This window comes from Amblyomma maculatum, chromosome 5 (assembly GCF_055883805.1).
Source record: "Amblyomma maculatum isolate TAMU_Amacu chromosome 5, ASM5588380v1, whole genome shotgun sequence".
Taxonomy (NCBI): domain Eukaryota; kingdom Metazoa; phylum Arthropoda; class Arachnida; order Ixodida; family Ixodidae; genus Amblyomma; species Amblyomma maculatum.
In genome coordinates this window covers 38,212,628-38,240,117 of record NC_139348.1, presented here as the reverse complement: position 1 = coordinate 38,240,117, position 27,490 = coordinate 38,212,628, and the positions used below count along the sequence as shown (strand labels likewise).

The following is a 27,490-nucleotide window of genomic DNA, read 5'->3' as shown; positions in this document are numbered from 1 at the left end:
GGCCAAGATAATCCAGTGGAGCGCAGACCAGAAGCTTTGTAGTGTTTATTTTGCCCTTCAGGATAATGCTAGAACGTGGTTTGAAAACCACGAGGCCAGCTTATCCACATGGGATGACTTCCGCTGCCAGCTGGTCGACACTTTCGCGAGAACTGACCGACGGGACAATGCGCTGCGCCTGCTTGAAGTGCGCATCCAGAAGCCAAATGAGAGCGTGGCTATGTTTGCAGAAGACATCCCTACTGAAAATCTCCCATATGAATTTTGAGCATACGGTATTATTGGATATGGGGGATATGTGTCATATGGGACATATGGGGAGTACGGGTGATATGTGCAATATGGGCATATGGGCGATATGTGTGATATGGGTATATGGGCGATATGTGTGATATGGGCATAAGGGAATTATGGGTGATATGGGCATTATGGGCAATATGGGCAATACGGGCATTATGGGCAATACGGGCATTATAGGTGATTTGGGCAGGAAGGGTGACGTGAAATCCACAGCTATATAATTTCTTTTCAGGTGGTGACATTTGAGCAGATGTCCTACATTATACAATAAGAGAAGGCTGGTAATGACTGAAATTTTCGGTAGTATTTATTTGGCTTTTAATATACATGACATATGAAGTTTCAAGCTTGCATTTTTCATCTGTTCGTCTTTCAGCATTTCTGTAATATATCTTTAGTTTCTGCATGCACTTGCTTGGAGGCAGCTGATCAATAGCATTCCTGCTAATATATGCGACAAATCCATCTGGAAAGCAACAAGTGAGAAAAAAGTCCGAAGAGAAGAAATGGTCAATTTTATATCATTGTAAAAATAAATGATTGAAATCAGTCAGGAAACACCAAAACAATTCACAGCAATATAAAAGAAATGGAATTGAACACATGAATTCTCCACAAATGTGAAGGATGTTGAGCTGTGTTTATGTAAAACAACATGAACTTGACTGAAAAAAAGATAATTAGATCACGATTGAAGGACTCACTTGTTATAGCTGCCAATTTGTGATAGGTCAGGGCTTTTTTGGAGGCTGAATGGACTAGAGTTCGGAAAGCGGCGACACGGGGCCCCTATCACACTCCTGTTTCTGAGACACAGGCAGCCTTCACTGGTTCTTTGAAAAACAGAGAATCCTTGGGCAGCGTCAGGAGCCACTGCCATCTCTCTACAGGAATGTACACACAATTGCCAATGTGAACCTGCATGGAACAGAGAAAAGCATTACCCTCCGCATGCATGCAAAAATAAAATATGGACAATAAAGGATAAAATATGCACTTTAAAGAACCCTTAATCGAAAGGCAATTTCTCTTAATATATCTTGCAAGGATATTTACCAGTCATGAGGCAGTTATAAATATTTTTCTAAGTTATACATGTTATGACAATCTGATTAAGCTTTGTATTCACCAATTTAATGTGTTTTGAAAAAAGATGTAAAACAGATGAATCTTCGGTTAAAAAAATCACTCTACTGGCACTTTTTGGTGCCTGATAAAAACCTTTGTTCACAGATTGTCTGCAAAAAATTTCAGTGTGAAAACATAATTTAACTTTTCATTAGACTAGAAAATTCAGAGGTGTTACATGATAGCACCTTTAAAGAAAATTGGCTTTGAACAGTTCAGTAAAAACCACAAAGATTTTGGAAGAAATCGCAGACCATAGAAAACACAAACTGGTACATTTGTAGTATCAAATGACTCGTTATTTTCGATATTAATAAACAAAATAAATAATCCTCTATGCTTTCCTTGTTACGAGCGGCAGTAGGCTCACCTTGTATGCGCCATACAATGAGCCGCTTATGTCCCTACAGTTCGATCACTAGCCAAGTAGTGATTTAATATAGGTTATATAGTAAATGTGGTGAAATAAGTAATTATTTCCATGTGTACCCAAGCACATGGTAATAAGCAACAGTAAAAACATGAATGAATACATAGACTTCTTGACCTTTCTTTCCCAGTTTTTAAGTGAGATGGCATAGCAAGAAACACAAAACAAATGTTAAAAGGTGTTTTTCTGGGTCTTATGGTCTCCTCCTTACGTATTTCTGTCTGCACAGTTGGACAAGTATAAGAGTGGTAAACATATGCAATTCCCCTACCTGGTCGTTTACTGTTGCCAGTACAGGTACCTGGTCCCCAGGCACATTCGAAACCTACAAGGAGAGAAAAATCAGTGAAACACGTACCAAACTGAAATCCGAAGTCACACATGTTTATAGATGGGCCACAGTAGAAAGGTAAAATGAACAAAAAAAGATATTGCTCTTGGTTTTGATGTTAGCTATGTGTTGTCTACAGCCACGAAGAAAAGCCACCCTTACAACTCTGATGTGCAAGCAATAGTAAAAACATGAATGAATGAACACATAGATTTCTTGGCCAATCCTTTCCAGTTTTTAAATGGGATGGCATAGCAAAAAACATGAAACAAAGTGAAGCAGTGCACATTAAAAAGAGTTATAAGTTAATCTGGGTGTTATGACTTTGTTAGGTAGTTGTGCAAGCATAGGAGTTGAAAGCATATGTGATTCCCCTACCCGACAGTTTGCTGTTGCCAGTACAGGTACCTTGTCCCCAGGTGCATTCAACACCTACAAGGAAAGGAAAAGCAGTGAAACAACAAACTGAAATCTGAATTCACACATGTTTATTTATAGATGGGCCACAGTAGACATGAAAGATGAACAAAAAAAGACAATCCTTTTGATATGGATAAGGTTAGCTATTTGATTTCTACAGCCATAAATAAAAGCCATCCTTACTACTCTTTTGTTTGCATATTTTGAGTGCATTGTTCGCACTGTTTCCTAAAGAGCTAGAAACGGAAGGGATCTGTGTAAGTAGCAAACAGCTTAATGAATAGATCAGTGGTTATCGGCAATGGATGGGTTGGAGACCTCTTGTGAACCACTGAAAGTTGACTGTAGAGGGGGGTAGGGATTCTTGTGAGGACTGTTGTTGCTGCAGTTCCAAGAGATCAAACTGGGATAGGGTCCACACTAAAGTGACCTCTAAAAATGTGCACTTGATAAGCCAGTGGGCCACAGCTGCAGAGGACATAGACAGAGGCAGCATGTCAGTATGTATGCTGCTGGAAAAGACTGAACTCCTTCCAACACTGCGCTGCTCACTCTCCCACCCCAAATGTTTTGCCTGCAGCCCATCCAGCAGTGCAGCAAGAGCTCGAGTTTAACCGATGCCTGCATCAACAAAAATCCCTCTCTCGTATGCAGACTCTCAATTTCCATACTCCTGTGTCTTTGCCTTTGAGAAACAGGTTGGCTTTGAACCTCCATGCTTTTAATCCTGCAAAGCTGTCTTGCCAGGCCAGAGCACAGATCTATTGCATAAACTTTCTTTTTGGGGGGGAGATGTGTGTTTGCAGGCCCTCAAAATATTTTTGCAGACCCCCATTTGAGGAACACTGGAATAGGCCATCTGGAATACTTCCACCAGATTCCAACTTATCTTTTTTTTTTCCAACTTACCTCTTATACTGCTGTCAGCCTTAATGCTCACTAATAGTTTTAAAAGCCATGCAGATGCACAGTGGCAATATGGTAAACTATAGTAGTCGTTGAGCAGTGGATATGCATAACATGCACAACTACAGCCAAGATTTAAAATCAAAAGGCACTTCAGAGACAACTGTACTGGATGTTTCATGTTGACATAGACTACTGTAACTTAGGGTAATTTTTAATTCCCCATTAACTGACTTATTATGTAAGCTTAATTACTGAAAGTTGTAAATATTTGCTGCAGAGCCAGAGTGGGATATGCAAACTTGTATAGTGCCAGTGAAAACCAATCATTAAATTGTTTCCTATATTATATTTCTCATGCAGTACTTTCTTGCATTCTAAAATTCACAGAATGAGAAACAAAAGCCATGTGACCAGATGCTTATGCCAAGCTCCTGTGCTGCTCTCAAGCATGCAGTGACTGACTGGGATTCCTGCTTTTTACTGCACAATGGCACAATGAATGTTCCTGACCGAGCATTTCAAAGGAGAATGAAAATGCTCTTTTTTTTTGTAGTCAGCAATGGTCAGTCATTGCGGCATGCATTTGCACCTTCACATGACACAGGCTAGAGATCCAAATATATACAACACTGTTGCGTCACCATGCCTACAGTCGTACTGCTGCCAACCTTGCCCACTCATTACATATTCTCGACAGCTGCATAATAGCAAAGCTCAAGCGCCCAATCAAGTGACCTTTTCTTTCATATTTTATAGGCTTTAAAATGCAAAAAAAAAAAGAAGTTTGTGAAGCATACCGTGCAAGAAACAATTTAATAGGTGTTTTCTGAAGTTCTTATAAAACCTTGCATATCTCACTTGGGGGCTGCAGGGAATAATGTAGGAGTTAAGCAAATATAATCAGGTAAGGGCAAAATAACCTTTTTGAAATCCTAGCTCAAGTTGCTTGGAAAGCTTGTATAGCAGAAGCACTGAAGGAAGTCATACACTGCAAGTCCCACACTGAATACCTATTAGTGATAGAACGTTCTGCTCAGCAAAACTGTTTTAATGCTTCAAAGTTTGGCACTGCCTACGGAAAGTGATAGCAGATTGACAAAGAATGATGATATGGACTTCTTATCAGCATCAATTTTACAGCAAAGTTGGCACAGCCCAGTGATCTCACAAGCTGTCTTTGTCAGGTTTGCAGCTACTATACAGCAATTATGGCACAAAGCTCATATCTGGATGTCAGAAGCAACACTAAAAGTGTGAAGTGCATGCACACTGGATGCAACAAAAGGAGCATTCGTCTATTTTCATTAATACTCTGAAGAGGAGTCATTTTGACAGCTGAATAAAAATTGGTTGAAAGCATTGTGTACACATAGTTGAAATCAAAATGGTACATGATGGTTTCACTTGCAACTGCAGTCTGCTTAGTTAGGAAGCCAGACCACAGACCATCTATGCAAGGCCATCACTTCAGCTGAGCAGGCAATGTCCTTGAAGTAATTAATGAGCCACATTTACAGCACCACAGCATTATGCTGTGGAACAAATCCTAGCATTCAACTGCATTGTCTAGGGCAATGTGCTTGTTACTTGCTTTTATTCTTATGTAGTATTGCTTCAATGAGAACACAGACTAAACCTGCTGTAAAATGTCACTTCCTTTGCTTTGTAGACAAGCTCGATCACGTCTATGCCCTACAAAGTTAAGTCAGTGTGTGTGCCAGAAGCTTGAGGTCATGAGTAGTAGACATGGGCATGTTCCTGTTTTCTCTTTGCCAGTGAGCTGCAGTTTACTGATAGCATGAATAAACTTTCTCTTCATCAATGAGTTCATCTGACCTAGCTTGATGCTTTTTTTATTATCGGTGCAGCGCATTCACGACGAGGACGAGAGGAGACACAGACATCTGAGCGTAAATGCACTGCACCGATGTCTAACCAGCATGCCCAAGCATCTACTATGTCTTCATTTTTTTGCTTGCACCCAGGTTCCTACTTTCTCAGATTCACTCAACTATTGCTGCTCTAGCTCTTCATTTCATGTAATATCTTGCAGGAAACACTAAATGTTTAAATATACACTGCACCAGTAACAAAAGTAAAAATATAAAGGAAACTAAAAAAAACGATGTTTTAATTGCAGCATTGACTATGACAAGGTGTGATTTGACAAATTTCGCCGCAGTCATTGATTTAAAAGGAGGAAACCTATGATGCCATTGGGAATTCTAAACTGGAAAGTGGTCACCTCTCAAAAATGCCACAACCACATGACAACTGGTAATGTGGCTAACTTGCCACTTGCGAGTTTTTGCATCAAAAGCTGCCTTCACTTCGGGCTTCGGCCCCGTTAGCATTTTTTGTGCGATGTTGGTTTTTGTGCCCTGGCCTTTAACTTTTTTTCCAGATTTTTCATGAAAAAAGAAACATGTGGCTACTGAGATTATATCTACTTTGTAGGTGCGTTTGCACGTTGATGCCCTTCTGTCAAATGTAAAGCGCGAATCAAAACATCCAAAATCATGTTGAAAGTTCAGCACATTTGTGTAAGTGTATCTCGTCCTTTTGTCCTTGTCTGCCAGCACTGCAATACCATAATGCTCGATAACCACTACTAGCCCAGCAACATATCCTGCATTAGTTTTAATAGTGCTGATTGCACAAATTCAGTGATTTTTGCAATTGTTTCAGTTTCATGTTTTAAAATTGGAAAGTGGATCAGCAGGCCATGCAAATTTCAGCCATCACAGCTTGCAACATTCTCGGAGCTGGATTAACAGAAATAAGGGCCCTAGGCTAGAGTGCATGCCACCTCCCCCCCCCCCCCCCCCAATTTGGAAGTCCCTCCTATCACTTCCATATTATACTTCTGTAAATACCCCATTTCATTTTACCCTACACCAAACTAAAAAAAAAAAAAAAAACAAGGTGTGATTACTGTGATTGGCACGAGAGTGATGGATTATTTTTAGAAAAAGACCTCCCGAGTGAAGGGGAATTTCTGTTTTTGCAGCTCCACAAGGTCTGACAAAGGCAAAAGCTAAACAAAGTAAGATCAGGTGGGGGCCCCATCTCTTCATTCTGATTTTCTCTCTTCATATCTGTCGCTCAACATTCAATACTTTGTGGTTCGGGCTCCCTTCTCACATCCTCGGAGATAAGGTTCTGTGCTTCAGCATCCTTAGCCCCCACCTTTATCCAGTGCTACATTCTATCCTATTCCGTACACACAACTGTCACAAATTTCTGTACAAAAAGACATGAAATACAACTAAAGAGTGCATTTTTAGTACACAATGACAGTTGTAGTTTCGAAGCGTGCCGTAAGAGTACGTAATTTTCAATGCAGCACACATTCTTCAACAGTACCTAGTACTATTTAGATATTCATACTCTCTCTTGCAATACGGCCCCCTCTAGTGACATCAACATCTACATTTACACCATAAGACAACAGAGACAGTGCCACTGCTTGGCATCATCTGTGTTCGCTCCAAATGTGCAAAGTGATCTTGGGTGCCGCCGGCACCTCTTGTGCTGGATGGACAAACCAGAGGCTTAGGCTTTAGGCTGTGTGAATCAGCATCATAGAAAGCAGTTACTGCCCTTATTAATCTCACAATTTCTGCATGTATTATACTTTCAAAATGTAGACACAACAGTTTATATGCTGCAGGAACACAAGTAAATCGATGCCTACAATAAGAAATCATATTGCCTAGAACAGCTGCAAGGTGAATACAAGTACAGTAATAAGGTAGAAAGTTGGGCGAGTTGGTATATAGACATGGTTGAAAAAATCCATTGCACTAAAAAAGATGACGTCTAAACGCTTAAAAAACAGGACAAGCGCAGACTCACAAATATGGTTATTTGACTAAACAGATGAGATATATATGCAGAGAAACAAACAGATGCACCTGCGCAGAATCACCAGACAGTAAAAAAAAAAAAGATTATGTTTCAAATTTTATCTAGGTATAAAAATGCACACTCTGCTAGGGAGACAAAGGCTGGGTGATGCATCTAGCACCTTTTTTCCTGATACAGTAGGCCTTCTTAAGTTCTCATGTTAGCCTATCTCGATGATGGAAAAGAATGCTAGTTTGTGAGAACTGCGGATAGCAGCCTTGTCTATCTTTATCACCATTCTTATTTTTTCCTTCGTTGCATTTTCTGCAATGCACGGCCACGTGCAAGTAAGTGTCAGACAATATGACCTCCAAATGCTCCTTCAGACATACATTTATACATCGGCCCATCTGGCCAACGTACACCTTACTGCAAGATAAATGGAACTCATACACAACCGCACATGCAGGGGACTTGCCATGATCTGTGCCTAATAGTAAACTGAAATGGGCCAATACTCTGGGACAAATCAATTTTTTTCTGTACACAGGCAAATCTGGACAATTTGAAGGGTGCAGAACAAACCACTGTAATCTCATAACAATGGGCGACATTCTTTATGTTATGAGAGAGTTGTGCTTATAAGGTATGATCTATGTTTAGAGTGTATAGTCGTGGTGTTTTTTAGCACAGTGGATTTTTTCAACCAAGTACAGTAATAACTGACTGCGATGATGCCAATAGAGACCTTATTCCCACAGCTAATATCACTGATTCACCAAAGTTGCTGGCTACACTCAAGGTCGGTGAACACAGATGGTGCCCAGCGGCGACTATGTCTCTGGTGTCTTCCGGTGTAACTATACATTTTTGTCGATTTCTGACATTTTTGTTAGAAAACATTGCTTGCTACAGGCAAAATGACAACAAAGTTTGAAACAAGACTCCAAGCACAAATAGTATTTTGGCCTGTCCAAAATTGAACACATTAAAATTATTGGTTAGGTAATGACAGGCTATTACAGCATGTTACAGAGACGTACACCCAGCTATATATAATGCAGATTACTGTCAGCACATATCAAACAGAATGCTTATAATTCTGCGCTTACATCACTGCATTTAAAACTTAAAAACAAACCATTTCGCTTAAATTTCAAAAGAAAAGTGTTTATAACTTGCCAAATTTCTTGTGCAGCAAATCCTGGAGGCGGCTATCTTGATCTTCAACCATTTCAGCTTCTCCTCCAGCTTTCTGACCTTTCTTCGCAGGGACTTGCTATTTTCTTGCTCTTTCCTTAGCAACCATCTCTCAATAAGCTCATCACCCGAGCTTTCAGGCCATGGGAGTCTTGTCCGAGAAGGAGCAGATTTTTTTTTTTTTTTTACTGCGTTTCACCTTCAGAATACAGAAAGTATAGATTAGCAAGTACCATCTTCAAGCATCCATGCAGCGTCTGAGCAAATAAAAGCATTAAGGCAAAATTCACCAACTTACTTTATCAAATAATCACCACAAACATTTTTGCCCCCAACACAAATACCTACATGTGTTATCTATAGTAATCCAAGATCTTGATCTGGCTGGCAGAAGTGCTGGCTCATGGCATCAGTGCCTCTGCCAGCATGGCGTCTGGACAAATGCACCCCCCCCCTACTGGGATGAGCAAGTTTGGCTCCATAAGATAAAAAAAAACATCCTGCCATCGCCCATGCACTGATGTGACATTCCAATAGGATCTGTTTTTCTATAGGAGAATTGCGCTGCGTTTGCAAACTACTTGCAAAAAAGGCCCTGAGAGACACTACTCAAGGGGACCTATTTTCTCATTCCTGCAGTAGCTAACAAAAATGCAACAAGACTGCAAAGACATGAAGCAACGCATGAAGCAATGCCGAAGTATCAAAATCACCTAACAGCAGCAATACATTTCTAGCAGGTGCACTGGGTGCATGCTGATCTGCGCCTTTACAATAATGGGCCACCACTGTAATGAAGTACTCAAGTTGCTTTATTTCAGATATGAAACTGGAGAAAGCAAAGACATGCATCCACAGTACAAGTGGCATGGTGATTAGAGACATTTTGTTATTGCAATCAGTGCTGCAAATGTGCATGACCGAAAATCTAGCTTCGCTGAAAAAGTCATAGGTGTAGTGATTCCGTTGGTTCAAATTATATAGCCCATCACATACAAGCAGAATAAGATTGAAATTTCAAGCTAACCGCTTGAAGAGCCTCGATATATGTTACCTTTTGAGACTGGTGCATTGACTGTCAGCAAGCGTGCTCACGCAACGGATCTATAGGCTTTGAATTTTTCTCAAGTAAAAAAAAGCTGCACCACGTCAGAGTCTATGCAGTGATACATAAGTGTCAATATAGTAATAGTCCAACTTTTTAGAAACATGTGCTCTTTTCTGGTGCACACAGATTACACACATACCCACTGAATCACACTGTTGTAAGCCAGAAGCATTGAAGTACTACAGCAGCTTCGATTGTGCAGGGTGAAGCAGCTAGGGACCAATAAGTTGATTATACGTGTGCGCCATGCCTCCTGACGTGTTACACTCTGCCTGCATACTGGAATGGCAGCCACTGTGGCCCAAGTGCAAGCTCTCTACATATCCCAACAATTGCCTTTTTTCCCCATTAAGTTTACATTACTCTCCCCCTACATTTCTGACCATTGATTCAATATGCTCAATATATGCTTTTCTGGAATCCTGTACACTTACTGGTCAGTTTTCTAGCTCTCTTCCTCCACTGCAAGTCCGCACTCTTCCTATACAAATATTTAGTTATTACCTTCGTTGCCCGTCGGTTTTGCCCGTTCTCCATACCCATCCTTCTTATCAGCATTTATTCTATGCTTCTCAAGCTTTCAGTGATCTCCGCTTTATGTCACCCTGTACTGCCGCATCAGTGGTTTATTTCTAGCAGCGCTGGTCCGACTTCAGGAACAACTCTCCCCTTCTGAAAGTGATCCCTGGTGCCAATACTCCTTTTCTGATACCTCTCAGCACCTCTTACCCATTGTATTTTCATATTGCTCTGTGCTTCATTACTCTGACATGTCTGTTCCCTTTCAGTTAAATACTGTTCCTGCTTTCCCACATACATATTGTCCTCGTTTGTCCATCCTGCAAGATATCTATTTTTCTAAAAGCCTGCCCTTCCTTAAATATTGATGACATGCTGTATCAGACGACCACACTGAATGTGACCGCGGTTGGATAAATTTTAATGGCAACAAATAAATGCGCAACAGATGCAGGTCCCTTTTTGTCATTTGTCTGCTAATTGTGCTAGCCTATGTGGCATGCAGAGAGAGAAATTTATGGGAGCTAAACTTATTGCTAACTAAAGGGCACGTTACACAGCACTTTGCAATGGAATATGGAATGTATGTACACATTCTATTACGTTTTCAGTGGTCAGCGTCAGATAATATGAGTATAAACAATGAGCAGATAAACTTGCTGGCCGCACTTCTATTCGGCAAGCTCCGCCGCCCGTGCAACGTAAAAGTTTGCTTGCGAGAAGACGCACGCGGCTCGTGTCACCGTCCGGGACAGCAAAAATGTCTAAATATGTTTCCACGGCCATCAGCACGTCGAACTGTATGCGACTTCCACATTGCAAAATATGCGCCGATTATAATATGCCGCGCACGCACAGTGCAGCGGAGTGCTGCAAGTTAAATAATTACGTGCAAGCAGTTGCATAGTACACTGAGCACGTTCTTTTATCAGACGCTATTCAAGCCCTGCGCACACGCAGGAATGCTCCAATAAAAGGGCGGGGAATGCGGCAATTACTGTGATTATGCGTACTCGCTGTCCGTTATTCCCTTATTCAAGAAGGATTAGGGGGGATGAGGCAATTACTCTGAGCATGCTTACTAGGTTTCCGTTATTGGTAAGTACTTTGGTGCGTATGCGTGGTTGTGTTTGACCGTACACACAGCGTTGACGGCGGGCCGACACCGATCAAAATCTATTCAACGCCTCCATCACCTTTTGCGGAACAATAATATAAGAGCCGCAAACTTACACAGAAGCTACGTCAGCAGGCAGTAATAGTACGATCGAGACAAAAAGTATTGCAATATACTTGTAACACATGCAGACTTACATCCAAGAAGCAGAACGTCGCCGGGGGGGTAGGATTCTTGTACCTCACCGTTGAACGTCTCCTTCCAGTAGATTCTCTTGCATTTAGCAGAGTCAGCGCATGTGACCGGGTTAAAATCTTTGATTAAGGAGGAGGAGCTTTATACCCATCTTGTATGCTGTCCTCCCTTCTCTCACAACACAAGCAGCAGAGGCACCGGCGAAGCGCACTGCGTGGGTATAAATGGACGCGCGCCAGCAGCAGTAACACTACACCAACAAAAGTCGTTTCGGCGGGAGCAAACCGCGGAGGAGGAGAAAAGAGGAAGCAGACGGGAGAGAGAATTTAAGAATGCGGCGGAAAGGCGAGAGTGAAGAAAAAAAAGCGGAGAGCGAAGTTTTTTCCGGAGAGCGATAACTCGTTTCGGCGTGAGCTATGTGGAGAGAGCACGGGGGACTGCGGAGCAGCGTAGGAGGAGGAAAAAAAGGAAAGCGCAGCAAGTTACTAGATGTGGAGAGAATGACAGAACGCGGCGAAAAAGTGAGGGAGGAAAAGAAAAAGCGGAGAGCTTGGACAAGTTTTTCCTAACCCGGGAGACGCGAGGAAAGAAACATGGTGATGGCAGAAACTTTAATTGCCATATATACAAGCGGGGAGGGAGAAGCCCACTGCGTGCTCTGGAGGAGACATTCCTTGCAATGCAAAATAAATCCCTTGGATCGCAAATTCGCAATCCCTTTCATGGCACTGGAAATGACGCGGCGCTGGCCTACTTCCAAGCTCAAATAAAATAAATCCAGTTATTTCATTCACGAATTATTAAGAGTATCGATGCTGCAGTGGAGGTTGGTACAACAATACGACAAAAAGAATGCATCATATCATAGCATAGGTTTGCAAACCAAAAAACAAAAATGTACAGTTGAACAAGTACAAGACGTAGAGTCCGTCAATAGCACATTCCGCTATGTTTTGTGCACATGTATCTGCAAATACCGATGATACGAGTTTTCCCAAATAATTGCATTGCCGTCAAGTTGGAAAAAAAAAAAAACTAAAGAAAGGCTATGTCTGATCAGCTTCCTCCTTTCGTCAAGCCTAGGAGGTGACGTGTTGAGATAAACCGAATGTGAGGCAAGGACTTTCGATGTTCTGTTCACTTAGTGTTGCGACAAGATATTATTCCATGATATCGAAGGAAAGTTAAAGTCATCGAATAAAATGAAGGTGTACAGATATGATGTGGTTTATAGGATGAAGCATATTGTGGAATTCCGGTGCAAATGAAGCTGCCGCGTGTGGGAGCCGGTAAAAGCAGCCGAAAATAGCGGTTAGGCTAAAAGCTCTAGAGTGAACGTGATTCAGTTCAAAAGTTTGGGGCATTATTTATGGGGCGGCAGAGCAAACTTTCATGAGTAACGATAATGATGGTGCCGCCGCCCCGTATGCTAAAAGAAAGAAAGGAGTAACAAAAACATTGCGTAGCCGGTTATATGTTCCCAAAGACCATCTAGAGAAAGACCTCAAGCCATTGTTTACAAAATACAGTGGATACCACTTATAACGTAACCGCTGATTGTGAAGGAGGTACCATGTCGTGGGGGGCCACAACAGTGCACTAAACACTAAATGAGGATTCCTCTATCCCCCTCACCGCACAGCTTGTGTTCCAACTAAAAGGCCTTGCTCCGAGACTCCTCATATCATTTGTTTGAATTCAAAGAGACAAGGATGCTTTAGCCCACTGCGTTTGTGGCTGCTAAGGTTAGCACCAACGCCTTTGCGAAACTGAGCTTGCGTTCGCGGATACACAGTTCCGCTCGCGGCGGTCGCGGTATTTTACGCGGTCGCGCGCTGCGTGCGGTATGCTGAAACTAATCTGTGTTCAGAGGACTTAGTGCGTTGCGTTTTGTTCACTTATTAATGAGATGCGTGTGTAGCTTCAGGTAAAAAGTGCGGTACCGCTTTCAGTGCAGCGTTCGAGGTCCCGCGACCTACGTTATAAGCGGTCTACACTGCATGTATACTAGTCCTCAACTGCAAACTGGCAAATAAGTGCCTAAAAAATATGCGGCAACGTAAAAATGGTATATAAGGAATTTCTTAACAAGTAGCAACACCATAACTGAACATTCCGAAGACTCCGACAAAAAAAAAAAAAAGAAAAAAAAAAAAGCTTCCAAGAACCATCCATCCTGGAGACCGAGACCAAGTATCGGAAAAAAGCGACTTCTTCAGTTAGATGACCCCGAACCACGTGAACCGTACGAGCTAGCCACAACGCAGAAAAAAAAAAAAAAAAAAGATGACTCCAGCGAGCACCGCTGCTACCCCACACCTGAACCTGCTGGCACCTTGACTCAATATAGGCTTTTTAAATCTCCCCCCCCCCTCCCCTTCCTACCCCTTTAAACCCCACTCGCTCTCTTCTTCTTTATTCGTCCCTCCTTGCCTCTTCTCAACAAGCCCTTCATCACCCGCGCCGGAGTCGAGCAGTAGGAATTTAAGAAGTGATGGTTGGAGAAGTCTCAAGTTTAGAGAGCAGATGCGAGCGAGGGGGGAGTGGTGGGGAGGGCTTTAACCATTAAGCAGCTGCAGCAAAAGAACTGACCTCGAACAAGCAAAAAAAAAAAAAGCAGGCAAAACGAAGTCTCAAGTTTAGAGAGCAGATGCGAGCGAGGGGGGAGTGGTGGGGAGGGCTTTAACAATTAAGCAGCTGCAGCAAAAGAACTGACCTCGAACAAGCAAAAAAAAAAAAGCAGGCAAAACGAAGGAAGCAGCATCGTATGCAGGGGTTGAAGGCGATGGGAGAGGGACAAGATGGCGGTACCTGCACAACACGAAAAATGGGGGGGGGGGGGGTGATTTCAATGACCCCAGCGAGCACCGTTGCTACCGCACACCTGTACCTGCGAGCACCTTGACTCATGACTCAAATAGGCTTTTAAGCCTCTCCCCCCCCCCCCACTTCCTACCCCATTAAACCCACTTGCCCTTTCCTGTATTGGTCCCTCCTTGCCTCTTCTCAACAAGCCGTTCGTCACCGGCACAGAAGTCGAGCCGTCTCCCAATCATCGCGTTTCTGGGAATAAAAAAAAAATAAAAATAAATAAACCACCGGAAGTTTAAAGTTTAGAGAGCATCGGATGCGAGCTAGGGGAGAGCGGTGGGGAGGGCTTTAACAATTAAGCAGCTGCAGCATGGGTACTGACCTCTAACGAAAAAAATAAATAGGCAAAACGAAGGAAGCAGCGTGGTATGCAGGGGATGAAGGCGATGGGAGAGGGACAAGCTGGCGGTGCATGACAACACGAAAAAATTTGTGAGGGGGGAGGGGGGAGGCTGATCTTTCTTTTTTCTGCTTTTAATGATTACGTGTCGTTGTGGAAACCGAATATATCTCTTGATCTAAGAAAGGAATTGGATTATTGAAATTTTGTTATGTATATTTTTGTGATGATGGCACATAAAGTGCAATGACCTACTTTATTACATCAAATGAACAGCTTCTTTCAAGCCATTTAATTGTTGCATGCAGATAAGCAGAATGTAACTACTTTTGGCCATTGTCAAGCATCCAAAAGCACCCTCTATTCAAGAATGCATTTTAGTATTGTACGATTAAGCAATCACGCCTGTAACTATATACTTTATTATTAATTGCTTCACACTTTCTTTATGTAACAGCGCCCTGTTGGGGAGTGATAAATTGTACCATCACTGTAGTATATATGTTTTGATAAGAGTTGAGTGATTTCGACATCTTGGCATAGTTAAAGGTACTGTGTTGTTTACATATGGTTGCCCAGGTGATGTACATTTTCAACATAATACGACAAATGAACCATTGACAATCAAAGTTTGGTTGATATATGGGCGCCCATATGAACTCTGCACCCATATGCCCAGTGCCCATATGATCCATATGTCCTGCAATGCATATGGATATGGGCACAATATGGGCACAATATGGGGCACATATGGCCTCATACCACTTGCCCATATAAACTGCGCCTAGTCCTATATGCCCCATATGGTGTGAATTTGACCCCATATGAATAGATATGTGGCCTATATGAATTCATATGTGGCCTATAAGAATTCATATGTGGCCTATATGAAAATCATATGGGTCTTTTTCAGTAGGGATGGCTCGCCTTTTTCGCCGTGCCGACCCTGATATGAGTGAGCCAAGAAAGCTACGGCATCTCATGCATGGTGTCAAAGAACAGGTGTTTGCCGGCTTGGTACGCAACCCACCTAAAACGGTGAGAGAGTTCGTTAAGGACGCTACTGCTATAGAGCGAGCCCTACAAGGCCGGTGCCGCCAGTTCAACCGACCCGTTAACTATGCTTCGACGACTGTGGCGGCGCTGAATGCAACCGACAGGACCGCTCTTCGAGACCTCATTAGAGAAATTGTCCTTGAGGAGTTCCAGCGTATTACGGCTACGAAGGCTCAGTCATCACAGGCCCTCGTGGAAACCGGCAGGAATGAAATTCGGTATGCCTTATCACCGTCTGCACCATGTAACCAGTCTCACCCCGTCGACAACGCGGCAGCTATTTCGGAGCCATACCACGCTCCACAACCCGTCAGCTTCACGGCCGACGTTCCTGCACCTTACTAGGAGCAGCAACATGAGAGCTATGCCGCAGTCCTTCGTCGCCCGCCTCCAGACCACGCCCCACCGAGCTCATCGAGCCGTCAGGAGACGCGACTCTTCCATGGACCTCAGTGGGCTCCTTCCAGGCGATTTCAACCACGCCGAACTGACAGGTGGCGCAGTTATGAAGGCCGGCCACTCTGTTTCTACTGCGGACAACCTGGCCACGTGTATCGGTACTGCTGCTACCGCGAAGAGGGGCAAGCCTTTCCGCCTGCTTCTGCTCGCCAACACTTCAATGCCGACACTGCCCAAATCGAGGACGACCCTCCGGTCAGCAGGGAAAACAAGTCCCGTGGCTTCCGCCGCCGCTCCTCCCCATCACCACAGCGTTATCCTTCGCCAATGCGCCGTAGCATTGCTGACGTTAGCGGACAGCGGTCCCCGACCCCTCACCGGGGAAAATAACAGCCGCAACCTCGCGAGGGGAGGTTGCAACCAGTCGAAAAATGCCAAACCCCTCACCACCGCCGCAACCGCCGACAACCTGTGCTTCTGACGCCGCTGTTAACATTAACATTGACATCGCCGCACTACCGCCGAAAATGCCGCCTACATTACCGCCGAAAATGCCGCACCAGATGAGCAGCCCCGACGACGAAGCTGACAGCGCCGACCTTGCTGCACTTCCGCCGCAAATGCCGAAAAATACGAGCAACCTGGACGAAATTGTTAGTGCTGACCTCGCCGTTTCTGTTGACGGGCTGGAGGTACATGCTCTAGTGGATACCGGAGCGGATTTTTCAATTATTAGCCAAAAACTGGCTGATACGCTGCGTAAAGTAAGAACCGAATGGACTGGGCCAGTAATTAGAAGTGCTGGGGGTCAGCTACTGGCACCGACAGGGAAGTGCACTGCCCGGATAGCAATAGGAAACGCGGTGTTTGTCGGCAGTTTCGTTATTCTCCCTGACTGTTGCAAAGACCTCATCTTGGGCATGGACTTTCTGCGCCTTCATAGGGCTGTAATCAGCATTCGAGATAGCGTCGTTACCTTCACCAAGAATTATGGAGACCTTGGTTATGCGGAAGTACCTCTGATGCCCTTACGCGTCTCCAAGGAGACGGTGACATTACCTCCGCGATCATGCTCTCTTGTTCAAGTGAAGTGCGACGTGGCGCATACCGGCGATAGAATCGCCTAAAGGGCAGTCACCCTGGTACTAAGCCGAGGTGTTTCTATAGCTCGGGGGCTAGTCAACTTGACCAATGGACAGACCGAAGTGCTGCTGACAAACTTCAGCGACGAGCGTCAGCAAATTCCGAAAGGCACAACTGTGGCCTTTTTCGACAGCATCCTAAATGCGCAGCACTGCTTCTCACTGCAACAGGAAGGGCCAATGTGCAAGACGCCCGTAACCATCGTCGATGTGAGTCCAAATTTGTCTTCTTCAGAACGGGACCGCCTTTTGGATCTCATAGATCTATTTCGAGACTGCTTTGCTTCCGAATCACGGGTCGGCCAAACGCCCTTGACAAAACATCGAATCATTACGGATGACTCGATTCGCCCGATTCGACAAAATCCTTACCGTGTGGCTCCGAAAGAACGCGAAGCCATTCAGCGCCAGGTGGCTGAAATGCTTAGAGACGACGTTATCCAGCCGTCACAGAGCCCCTGGGCTTTCCCCGTGGTGCTTGTTAAAAAGAAGGACGGCAGCTTACGATTTTGCATAGACTACCGCATGCTCAACCAAGTGAATAAAAAAGACGTTTACCCTCTTCCTCGCATCGACGATTCCCTTGATCGCCTACGAAATGCACGTTACTTCTCATCAATGGACTTGAAAAGTGGATATTGGCAGATAGAAGTAGATGAGAGGGATCGGGAGAAGACAGCATTCGTCACTCCCGACGGATTGTATGAGTTCAAGGTGCTTCCGTTCGGTTTGTGCTCGGCACCAGCAACATTTCAGAGGCTGATGGACACTGTGCTCTCGGGACTTAAGTGGCAAACATGCCTGGTGTATCCTGACGACGTGATTGTGTTTTCGGCCACATTTGAAGAGCATCTACGCCGTTTGCTAGCTGTGTTTCAGGCCATACGATCTGCAGGCCTCACCCTAAAGCCCGAGAAGTGCCACTTCGGTTACGAGGTGCTGCAGTTCTTAGGCCACGTCGTTAGCCAAGAAGGTGTGCGGCCTGATCCTGAAAAGCTATCCGCAGTCGCCAAGTTCTCAACACCTACGGACAAAAAGACATTGCGGCGCTTCCTGGGTCTTTGCGCCTATTACCGTCGGTTTATTGCTGGCTTCTCACGAATTGCCTGGCCATTAACTTCATTGACGCGTGACTGCGCTGTCTTTAGCTGGAGTGAAGAACAGCAACAAGCTTTTAATGAGCTGCGGAGGCGTTTACAGACACCACCTGTTCTGGCACACTTTGATGACGACGCCCCTACACTGCTTCATACGGATGCCAGCAACGTGGGCTTAGGTGCTGTGCTGGTGCAGCGCCAGGATGGTGTGGAAAAAGTAATTGCTTACGCCAGCAGGACCCTATCTAAAGCGGAAGAGAACTACTCGACAACTGAAAAAGAATGCCTTGCAGTGGTGTGGGCGGTTATGAAGTTCCGCCCTTATTTGTACGCTCGCCCCTTTGAAGTCGTTAGCGACCACCACTCTCTCTCTTGGCTGACGAACCTAAAGGACCCTTCAGGGAGACTCGCGCGTTGGAGCCTTCGATTACAAGAATTTGACATGGCCATTATTTACAAATCTGGAAGGAAGCACACGGATGCCGATTGCTTTTCCCGAGCGCCGGTCGAACCTTCCACTATTACCGATGAAGGCACTGCGTTTTTAGGTGTCATAGATGACGCAACGCTTTCCCAACAGCAGCGAGAGGACCAGCAATTGCTCCCTCTTATTGATTTCTTGGAAAAGCGAACTACGGTTGTGCCTAAGATTTTCGCCCGAGTAATGCCTTCGTTCTTTATTCGCAACAACGTACTTTACAAGAAGAACTTCCGCCCAGGGAGAAACAGTCATTTACTCGTCGTCCCATCAGCTCTCCGCAGTGAAGTTTTGCAAGCGTGTCACGACGAGCCAACCGCCGGTCACCTAGGCTACACCCGCACTTTGGCTAGAGTACAGCATGGATACTACTGGCCAAAACTGCCGGCGAAAGTGAAACACTATGTACGTACGTGCATAGACTGCCAGCGCCGTAAATCACCTCCTGTAAGACCAGCTGGCCTACTCCACCCTCCTCAAGTGCCAACGACACCTTTTAAACAAATCGGCATGGACCTCCTGGGACCATTTCCGACGTCCACAGCCGGGAATAAATGGATAATTGTCGCCACCGATTATCTAATCCGCTACGCGGAGACCAAGGCTCTGCCAAGGGGTACCGCCGCTGAAGCAGCTCGGTTTTTCGTTGAGAACATTGTCCTGAGGCATGGCGCCCCGGCACTCATTATAACATACCGAGGAACTGCATTTACGGCCGAACTTTTGGAGACCGTTCTCCGCCTCAGTGGCACCAGTCATCGTAAAACTACTGCCTATCACCCCCAAACCAATGGGTTGACGGAACGTCTCAATAAGACCATCGCAGACATGCTTTGCATGTACGTCGACGTGAACCACAAGAATTGGGACTAAATTCTTCCCTACGTCACGTTCGCCTACAATACGGCACGCCAAGACACCACTCGTATGACACCATTCAGCCTCCTTCACGGGCGACCAGTAACAACTATGCTGGATGCAATGTTGCTCCCAAATACTGGCGCCGATGATCTCGATCAGGACACCGAGGAATTCGCTCAACGTGCAGAGGAAGCTCGACAACTAGCGCGTGTGCGAATCAAAAATCAGCAAGAGCCTGATGCACGACGCTATAATCAGAGACACCGACATGTCATGTACGAACCTGGCGACAAAGTGTGGGTCTGGATTCCTATTCGCCGCCGTGGACTCTCCGAAAAACTATTGCGGCGATACTTCGGGCCATATGTTGTTCAGCGACGTTTAACCGACGTCACTTATGAGGTGGTGCCAGACAAGGTGTCGGCATCAAAGCGACGCCAGCAACAAGCAGACGTCGTCCACGTTGTGCGTATGAAGCCGTACAACTCGGCCTGACCTCATCGAGACGATGCTTCCTGAGGAGGGGGGCAAATGACGCATATAGAAGACGACGCAAAAGATGACATCTGAGACGGCAAGCGCGAGCCTGGAAGTGAAAGAAGCTTGAACGCAAGACTTGTTCTGGTCGACCATTCCAACCATCTATCGCTAGGTTCTCCTTGGTGTTCTACCGAGACGTGACAATATATATATATATATATATATATATATATATATATATATATATATATATATATCATCATTAACAGCCTGACTATACCCACTGCAGGGCGAAGGCATATTTCTCCACTCAGCCCAGTTCTGTGCTAGCTGCATCCACTTGACCTCAGCGAACTTAACTTCATCCGCCCACCTAACCCAGGTAGCACAGAATGTGGGGCCCCAGTAGGTCCGATGTAGGCAAGTGGGGCTGGGGCAACCATCATAAAACCTGCATCGGTCCCCGATGGGGCAAATGTGGGCAAGCCCCATTTGGGCTTGCCCCTGCTCCTCCTGCATGGGTCCCATAGCGGCGTTTCTTGGGCTAATGCAGAGCACATTCCTGCATCCAGACCACAAGGGTCCCTTGCCGGATATTTGAGGGCGATCCAACCTAAATGTGGGCTTTTTATGGGAAAGCCCTCATAGATCCGAAGTGAGGCCGCCCCCATTAAATCTTTGTGGGACCAACATCGGCCGTAGTGGGGCAAGAAAACGGACTTACCCACATGCTGCCCAAATCGGCCCCTTGTAGGTTACTTGAGGGCAGGTGAAATATGAATAAGGGCTCAATTTGGGCAAGCCCTCGTGAAGCCCAAATGAGGCAGCCTTAGCTAAACCGCTTTAGGTCCCACATAGGCTGTAATGGGGCTGGAACGCGGGCGTGCCCGCATGATACCAAAATCGGTCCTTTGTGGGGGCTTTGAAGGCGCGTGCAACAGCAGGTGGGCTCTAGGTTCAAAAACAACGTCCAGCCCAATTGGGGCTGCCCACATAAAACTGCTTTATATCCCACATGGGCCGTAATGGGGCTGGAAGACGGGAGGGCCGCATGATACCAAAATTGGTCCCTTGTGGGGAATTTGAAGGCACGTGCAATAGCAAGTGGGCTTTAGGTTCAAAACCAACACCCAGCCCAATTGGGGCTGCCCACACAAAACCGCTGTAGGTCCCGCATCGGCCGTAATGGGGCTAGCAGGCGTGTGTGCAATTGCGTAATCATTGTTTCCAACTTTTATTTGCATTAGATGTTGCCCTAAATTACTGTTATAGATGATTTGTATAACAGTTGTGGCCATGTTTAGTCGATTAGAAATTTACATGGCTTTAGTTCTCGCGCTCGTGCAAATTGCGCTACATATACTAAAACAAACTGATTGCTAACTGTTGCCTCTTATGTGGTTGCTTTGGACAGCCTGCAACTCGCAGTACGATATTACTGTTCAGAACACACATCTCCATAGCCTGAACAAGATGTACATGAAGTCATTTCGGCTGGATGAATGCTATGAGTTATTGTAAAATTTAATATTGTAGCTGTTTAGAAAGTGCAGACATGTATAAAGTAATTACTTAATTATGTGCCTAAATATTGATTGGGAAAACTTGGACTAGGGCTTTCCATCAATTTCCTACGTCGGACCCCTATGAGAATAATGTGGGCAAGCCCAAGTGTGGCTAGCGCTATAGAACCCGCATTGGTCCTATGTCATTTTCTGAGGGGCTAACTGAAATAAAAAAAAAATGTTCCTCCAAAGCGGCTGCCCAAATCGGTCCAAAGTAGGACCATCGCGGGGAGTTGGCGGGATGTGCCCTTTTAACAATGCCGGAATAATGTGGGCAGCCCCGCAAGGGCTGCCTGCATCGGCCCCTAGTGGGGCCAATTGGGGCTTTATCGACAGCCCGCTTCGGGCCTACGTCGGCCCCTCTTGCAGCACCCACATTGAGCCCACCGGGGCTGTCCTGCATTGCCTACATCGGGCCCACCGGGGCCCACCCTTCATAGCCCACTTTGTGCTACCTGGGAACTTTCTGCCGCCCCTGCTACACTTTCCTTCCCTTGGAATCCAGTTTGTTACCCTAAGCGACCATCAGTTATCCTCTCTTCGCACTACATGTCCCGCCCATGCCCATTTGTTCTTCTTAATAATATATATATATATATATATATATATATATATATATATATATATATATAGGGAGGGGGTTGAAGCTCGAATGGGTCCGGTAGGGCATAGACTTAAAGTAGGTGACGCACGGTAGGAAAAATAACACTTATTCCGACGTTTCGGCCGGGGTCCGGCCTTTGTCAAGGAATGTAGAAAGAAGCTGTCGGTTCCCATTTCTTATATACATGCACAATCGAAGAACACGTGACCAGCTAATATCAACAAATAAACATCAAAATATCAAAAACAAGATTTCACACGCGTGATGTAATGGCGGTACAAGGTATATAGACAGAATGACACGTGTTGCGCTTAGGTCGTGCATCTTAATATGTTGCACAAAGAAAGGAAGATATATTTTGTCACTATCAGCGCACAAAACAAAATATCACGAGGTTAGGATGGGTGGAATACATGCCACACTTAATTCTGCAATATTCAGGAGGGGGGGGGGGGATTCATCTACTGAAATATCATTCTCACTGATAGGCGACAGTAGCAGATAACACGTCAGTAGAATTTAACAGTGAGATATAACTGTGATTTAGCGCGGTACACACACAAAAAAAAGTAAACAGTCACTGAAATCGCGGCATGGTGACAAAACTCGATTTTGTGCTCAATGCTATGGGGACAAAGAGAAGAAGTTAAAGAAGTTAATTGTTCGTAACAGTGTTGATTACACAAGGAATCATATGCAAGGTTATTGGATAAGTTGTAATGATCAGTGCATGTTACGGCAGGAAGCAATATGATCGTGAGAAACTGGCAAACATGAAAAAGATCAGTGCAAGTAAAGCATGACATCCTGTGAGGGGCTTTGGGCTGTGACCGTAACAGCGCAAGCGGAGAGGAAACAGTGCAAAATGGAGGCAATGTCGATTAAACATATCTTTTGAGACGCTGCCAAAGGTGCTACCATTTAGTTAAAATGCTACGACGAGAGACAAGTTAGCTTGCCAATGTTTTCATTCAGACCACAAGAAACCGTGTTAAACTTGTGTATTAAAAATGATTCGCGAACTTCGCGTTCATGGTGGGTTCTGAAGCCTGATTCCAATAAAGTTACTTGCATTTTTTCAAAGGGGTGCTTTGAAAAAATGCAAGTAACTTTTAACAAAGAATCCCTGTGGGGTGCCATAAACCCGCTGGTGCGTGTGAACAATTTATATGCTCCACATGCTCGGCCCAAGGAATGACGCGTAAAAAATGTGTTTTACGGAAGTTTTACAGAGTGCAATAGCTTTCTCATTAAGGTGCTTGACATTGGCTGGCCTCACGAGCGAAGTGTCCCAGAATTTTTGAGAAGCGTTGCCGTCGCCGAAAAACAAGTTCAGTGCAGCGCAAGTAAATCGATTAGGCATTTTTGCAAGTGGATCGAACACAGAGACAAACATTTGTGTATTGTAGACGTAGCAGCGCGCGTGATTCTCCTGCTGCAAGGTGTGCGAAGCTCGGCCGGTGTAAATTGTCTTGAAACACGGCACTTTCCACTCGTAAATGTATCGCTTTAGTTGTGTAATGAGTGAATGATACATGCATTACAGCATTAAATAGCAATTAATTGCCAAAAAAACAGTACCTTTTGACTTCTGATAAGCATGATAGACTGTCATTTTTATTGCTGAAAATAAGTTTGCTTATCACTACCACCATCTGCTTACAAATATACATCAAGTTTCTTTGATAGTCTAAGTTATATCCTACTGGAACGGTATCGGCTTACATATGGCGTAATATGAGTGTCATCTTAGATTCTCATCCTCGACGTTATTAATGGCAACGTAATTTTCTTCTATGCAGCATTATTTATTCACAGATTCATATTGATTTAGGTTCTTTATTTGCCATAATTAGAGGATCAGATATATAGGCGGCGACACAGCAAGGCCTCGTTGCCAGTGTCCTTGTCCCCCCGAGCCTCGGCCACGCCTTTAAGGGTACCCTATAGCGTAGGCTACCACACCACATATGACGTCCTGCTTTCACCATGCCTTATGAATGTATACCTGCGTGGCCTAGGGGTAACGTAAATGCAGCGGTCCTGGCAGGCTAATTCTGATATCACCCTCCCATATGAAAGGAGAGGGCCGGTAGCAGCTCCTACCAAACGTAATGTCAGCCAACCCTACGTCCAGTCAATGCGCGGCCCTGTCAGCTGCCTCTACCGCCGGCCAGAGTGATGTTTGGGATTTTTCACTCATCACATCGTGTTGGGCATTGGATTTTCTATGAACGGGGTCTATACCGCGATTGCTTAAAAAAAAAAAAAAATCTTCCGCACGTCTACCTCAGGCTTGCGCGTATAGCGGCCGGCTATCCAATGAGAAGAAACAAGCTCCGCGCGAAAAGAAGCGTTGTCCCTGGCAACGAGACAATTACTGGATTTATTTTTTGTGCTCTCGAAGTTTCACGTCTCAACGTATAGAACAAGCTGCGGTTAAAGGCTGGAATTTGTAGTTGCTTGAATGGCCCTTTATCTGGACTACAATGCAATCACCACCATTAAACTGTATTGGATTCGTTGCTGTCCATTCAACCCTTCTATTGCATTGGCATCGTATTAGCTCTCTTTTTATTGTATTTGCATTGCCCTCGAACCCTTTATTGCCTCAGTAGAAAAATTTAAGGAAATAAATGGTGATGATGATGATAACTACCGTGTAGTTAATTTTGCGTCTAGCGCAATCCTATTGCACCAGAAAAAAGTTACCGCTTTATACGTTATTAGGAGTTTTATTATCATAAAGGTTACATTCAGTCGTGCACGGGCTCAGGAGACAGAGGTAATCCGCGCAGTCGACTAGGAAATGCCATATAAGCGTCGCTGCCCCGCCATCAGCAAAGGATCTTTGCAGCCTGTTTACCTTTAGCTAATACAGTCCCTCTCATAATAACTGTAAACTGTTTTGATCTCCCTCAGTAGTAACTTAAGCGCAGCAAATCTCCTCTTCTTGTCTGCCTTTCACCGTCACAGGCACGCTCTGGGTGTACTAACATGAACCAGCTATGACACCACGCATAATTTAGGCCTAATTTGTCGACGTGAAGCGAGGATCCATGCAAAATCTGAAATCGTTCAATATGCCAGATATCGCGCCTAAATTTAACTAAGTCTTTCAAAGACCCCCAGTATTCTAGACAAACCAAACAAACACAGTCATGTTGAGAGCCGTGTGAAATAGCCGACCTATTAAGTGTATGCCAGAGGAAAAGCTGCCTAGTACAATCTTTACATATCTTGAGTAATCGCCTGTGGAATTGCCGCTAACAATGTACAGCTTGCGAATCTTTTTCATCGGCCCTGGAAGGAACATGCGCAAAATTTAAAATGTATACCGCTTGATTAGCATTAGTTGACCGTCCTGGCCGCACTGTCGAACGAACAATCAAGCTTAGCTCTTGAACACTGTGAGACTTTCGAAAACTTTATTCAGGGCTACGTCGTTGCATCTTCAAGATGATCTAAAATCTCTAAAAGGGTGGATTTTTCCAAGCTGATAGTGCTCTAAACTTATCTTGTTGCTGCTAAGTGGTCGAATAGCTTTGCAGAAAGAAATACAGGGACCGCATACTAGGTCAGATGACCTTGGTTCAGTGACCTAACAATGTGTTTAAATATGTGTTAAATGTAGATATATATCGCTGGAAACCTGATAAATTCCTAACCTTTTAAATGCCTGCTTACTGCGAGAAACAAACACAATATCACTCGTGCCACCAACTTCAACGCATAGAGAATCGTTGGAAGGCCCTGACCAGTAGCAGAGTGCGTTATAAAGCACCAGGAGGAAAAAAAAAACTCATGTTGCGTGTCTAGCTAGGACTTCCGGGAAGCTTTTTTTTTATTTTGCTACCATAGCTCATAAGTGCGAAATGCAAAGTTATTTTCGAGGTAGAAGTGAAAATACGTGCTTTGAAATCCTTAACCTGTTTACATCTGACCTCCTGGAAGTGACGTACCGCGCATCTTTTGAGAAACTTTATGTCGTCGAAGCTCCATTCTTTCTCAATGCAGCTCAAAAAACTGCACTAATTAACGCTGCTGGGTGTGTTGTGCATTCTTATATTATATTCTATATAAAAGCCTACTGTTCTACTTGCAGATGTTCAGCTTGACGCCCACAAAGCTTCCGTATGAAAATGCATTCTTTCTTACCTGTTCTTGGCTATACTCCTAGCGTTCCTTGGAAATTCCAGACCTCGTTGAAAAGGTTGCTATGCTATGTCCGGAAGGTAACTTCAGAAAGAGGTCATCAGTGACCAGGCGCCATACAACGTTGGGCTGGAAACAAAAAAGAAACCATGCAAACAATCTACCTTTACATTTTGATTTCTTTTTGGCACGGTGAAGGTCAATGTACGAGCACATGGATGACATACAACGCAGACTATTTGGAAAGGACGAGGGAAAGACGACGCATCTAATTCTGCCGCCCACATACTGCTCTGATTTAACACAAATAACTGCTGGACAAGAAGGACTGAAATTTTTACACATCGCTGTTAGCGCCCACAAATCATCATCATCATCATCATCATCATCATCAGCCTGATTATACCCACTGCAGGGCGAAGGCCTCTCCCATATTTCTCCACTTAACCCGGTTCTGTGCTAGCTGCATCCACTTGACCCCTGCGAACTTCTTAATCTCATCCGCCCACCTAACTTTCTGCCGCCCCCTGCTACGCTTTCCTTCCCTTGGAATCCAGTTTGTTACCCTCAGCGACCATCGGTTATCGTCTCTTCGCCCTACATGACCTGCCCATGTCCATTTCTTCTTCTTAATTTCCACTAGAATGTCGGTAACTTGAGTTATTTCTCTGACCCACTCTGCACGCTTTCTATCTCTTAATGTTACTCCTACCATTTTTCGTTCCATAGCCCTCTGGGTTGTCCTCAACTTAAGTAGAACTCTCTTGGTTAGCCTCCACGTTTCAGCCCCATAGGTGAGTACAGGCAAGATGCAACTGTTGTATACTTTCCTCTTGAGCGATACCGGTAAGCTGCTAGTCATAATCTGCGAGTGCTTGCCAAATGCGCACCATCCCAATCTTATTCTTCTTGTTATTTCCTTTTCATGGTCCGGAT

General features: G+C 44.6%; 2 protein-coding genes and 1 long non-coding RNA gene across 4 annotated transcripts in view; 1 reads left to right on the top strand and 2 right to left on the bottom strand.

The window, feature by feature from the left end:
• Window positions 1-532: 532 nt before the first annotated feature.
• LOC146188082 (uncharacterized) lies at window positions 533-6,993 on the top strand. Of its 2 annotated transcripts, XR_014707482.1 has the most exons (4): window positions 533-600; window positions 5,659-5,795; window positions 5,923-5,975; window positions 6,529-6,993. It is a non-coding gene; the product is annotated as an uncharacterized LOC146188082 (long non-coding RNA). The 2 variants fall into 2 exon arrangements; XR_014707481.1 differs by lacking the exon at window positions 6,529-6,993 and having other exon boundaries at window positions 5,923-6,076.
• On the bottom strand, window positions 605-11,779 carry LOC146188081 (uncharacterized). The gene is made up of 6 exons (XM_084603628.1): window positions 11,509-11,779; window positions 8,550-8,766; window positions 2,568-2,621; window positions 2,130-2,183; window positions 1,005-1,218; window positions 605-766 (listed from the first exon to the last, which is right to left on the bottom strand). The coding sequence occupies exons 2-6, from the start codon at window positions 8,599-8,601 to the stop codon at window positions 745-747; spliced, it is 396 nt and encodes a 131-aa protein (XP_084459754.1). The 5' UTR covers window positions 8,602-8,766; window positions 11,509-11,779; the 3' UTR covers window positions 605-744.
• A 14,783-nt stretch (window positions 11,780-26,562) lies between these two features.
• The window catches only part of LOC146188067 (transient receptor potential cation channel subfamily M member-like 2), a 178,464-nt gene continuing 177,536 nt past the window's right edge, over window positions 26,563-27,490 (bottom strand). The window contains 1 exon segment of the mRNA XM_084604991.1: window positions 26,563-26,683. Within this exon segment, the coding sequence (XP_084461117.1) occupies window positions 26,576-26,683 (108 nt within the window). The 3' untranslated portion in view covers window positions 26,563-26,575.

Bases quoted from the DNA above. Each gene is read 5' to 3' on its own strand.
- LOC146188081 (XM_084603628.1), bottom strand. From the start codon at position 8,601: ATGGTTGAAGATCAAGATAGCCGCCTCCAGGATTTGCTGCACAAGAAA. The intron at 1,219-2,129 runs GTAGGGGAATTG...TGTTCCATGCAG, and splicing joins TGGCAACAGTAAACGACCAG to GTTCACATTGGCAATTGTGT. The intron at 767-1,004 runs GTGAGTCCTTCA...GTTGCTTTCCAG, and splicing joins CAAATTGGCAGCTATAACAA to ATGGATTTGTCGCATATATT.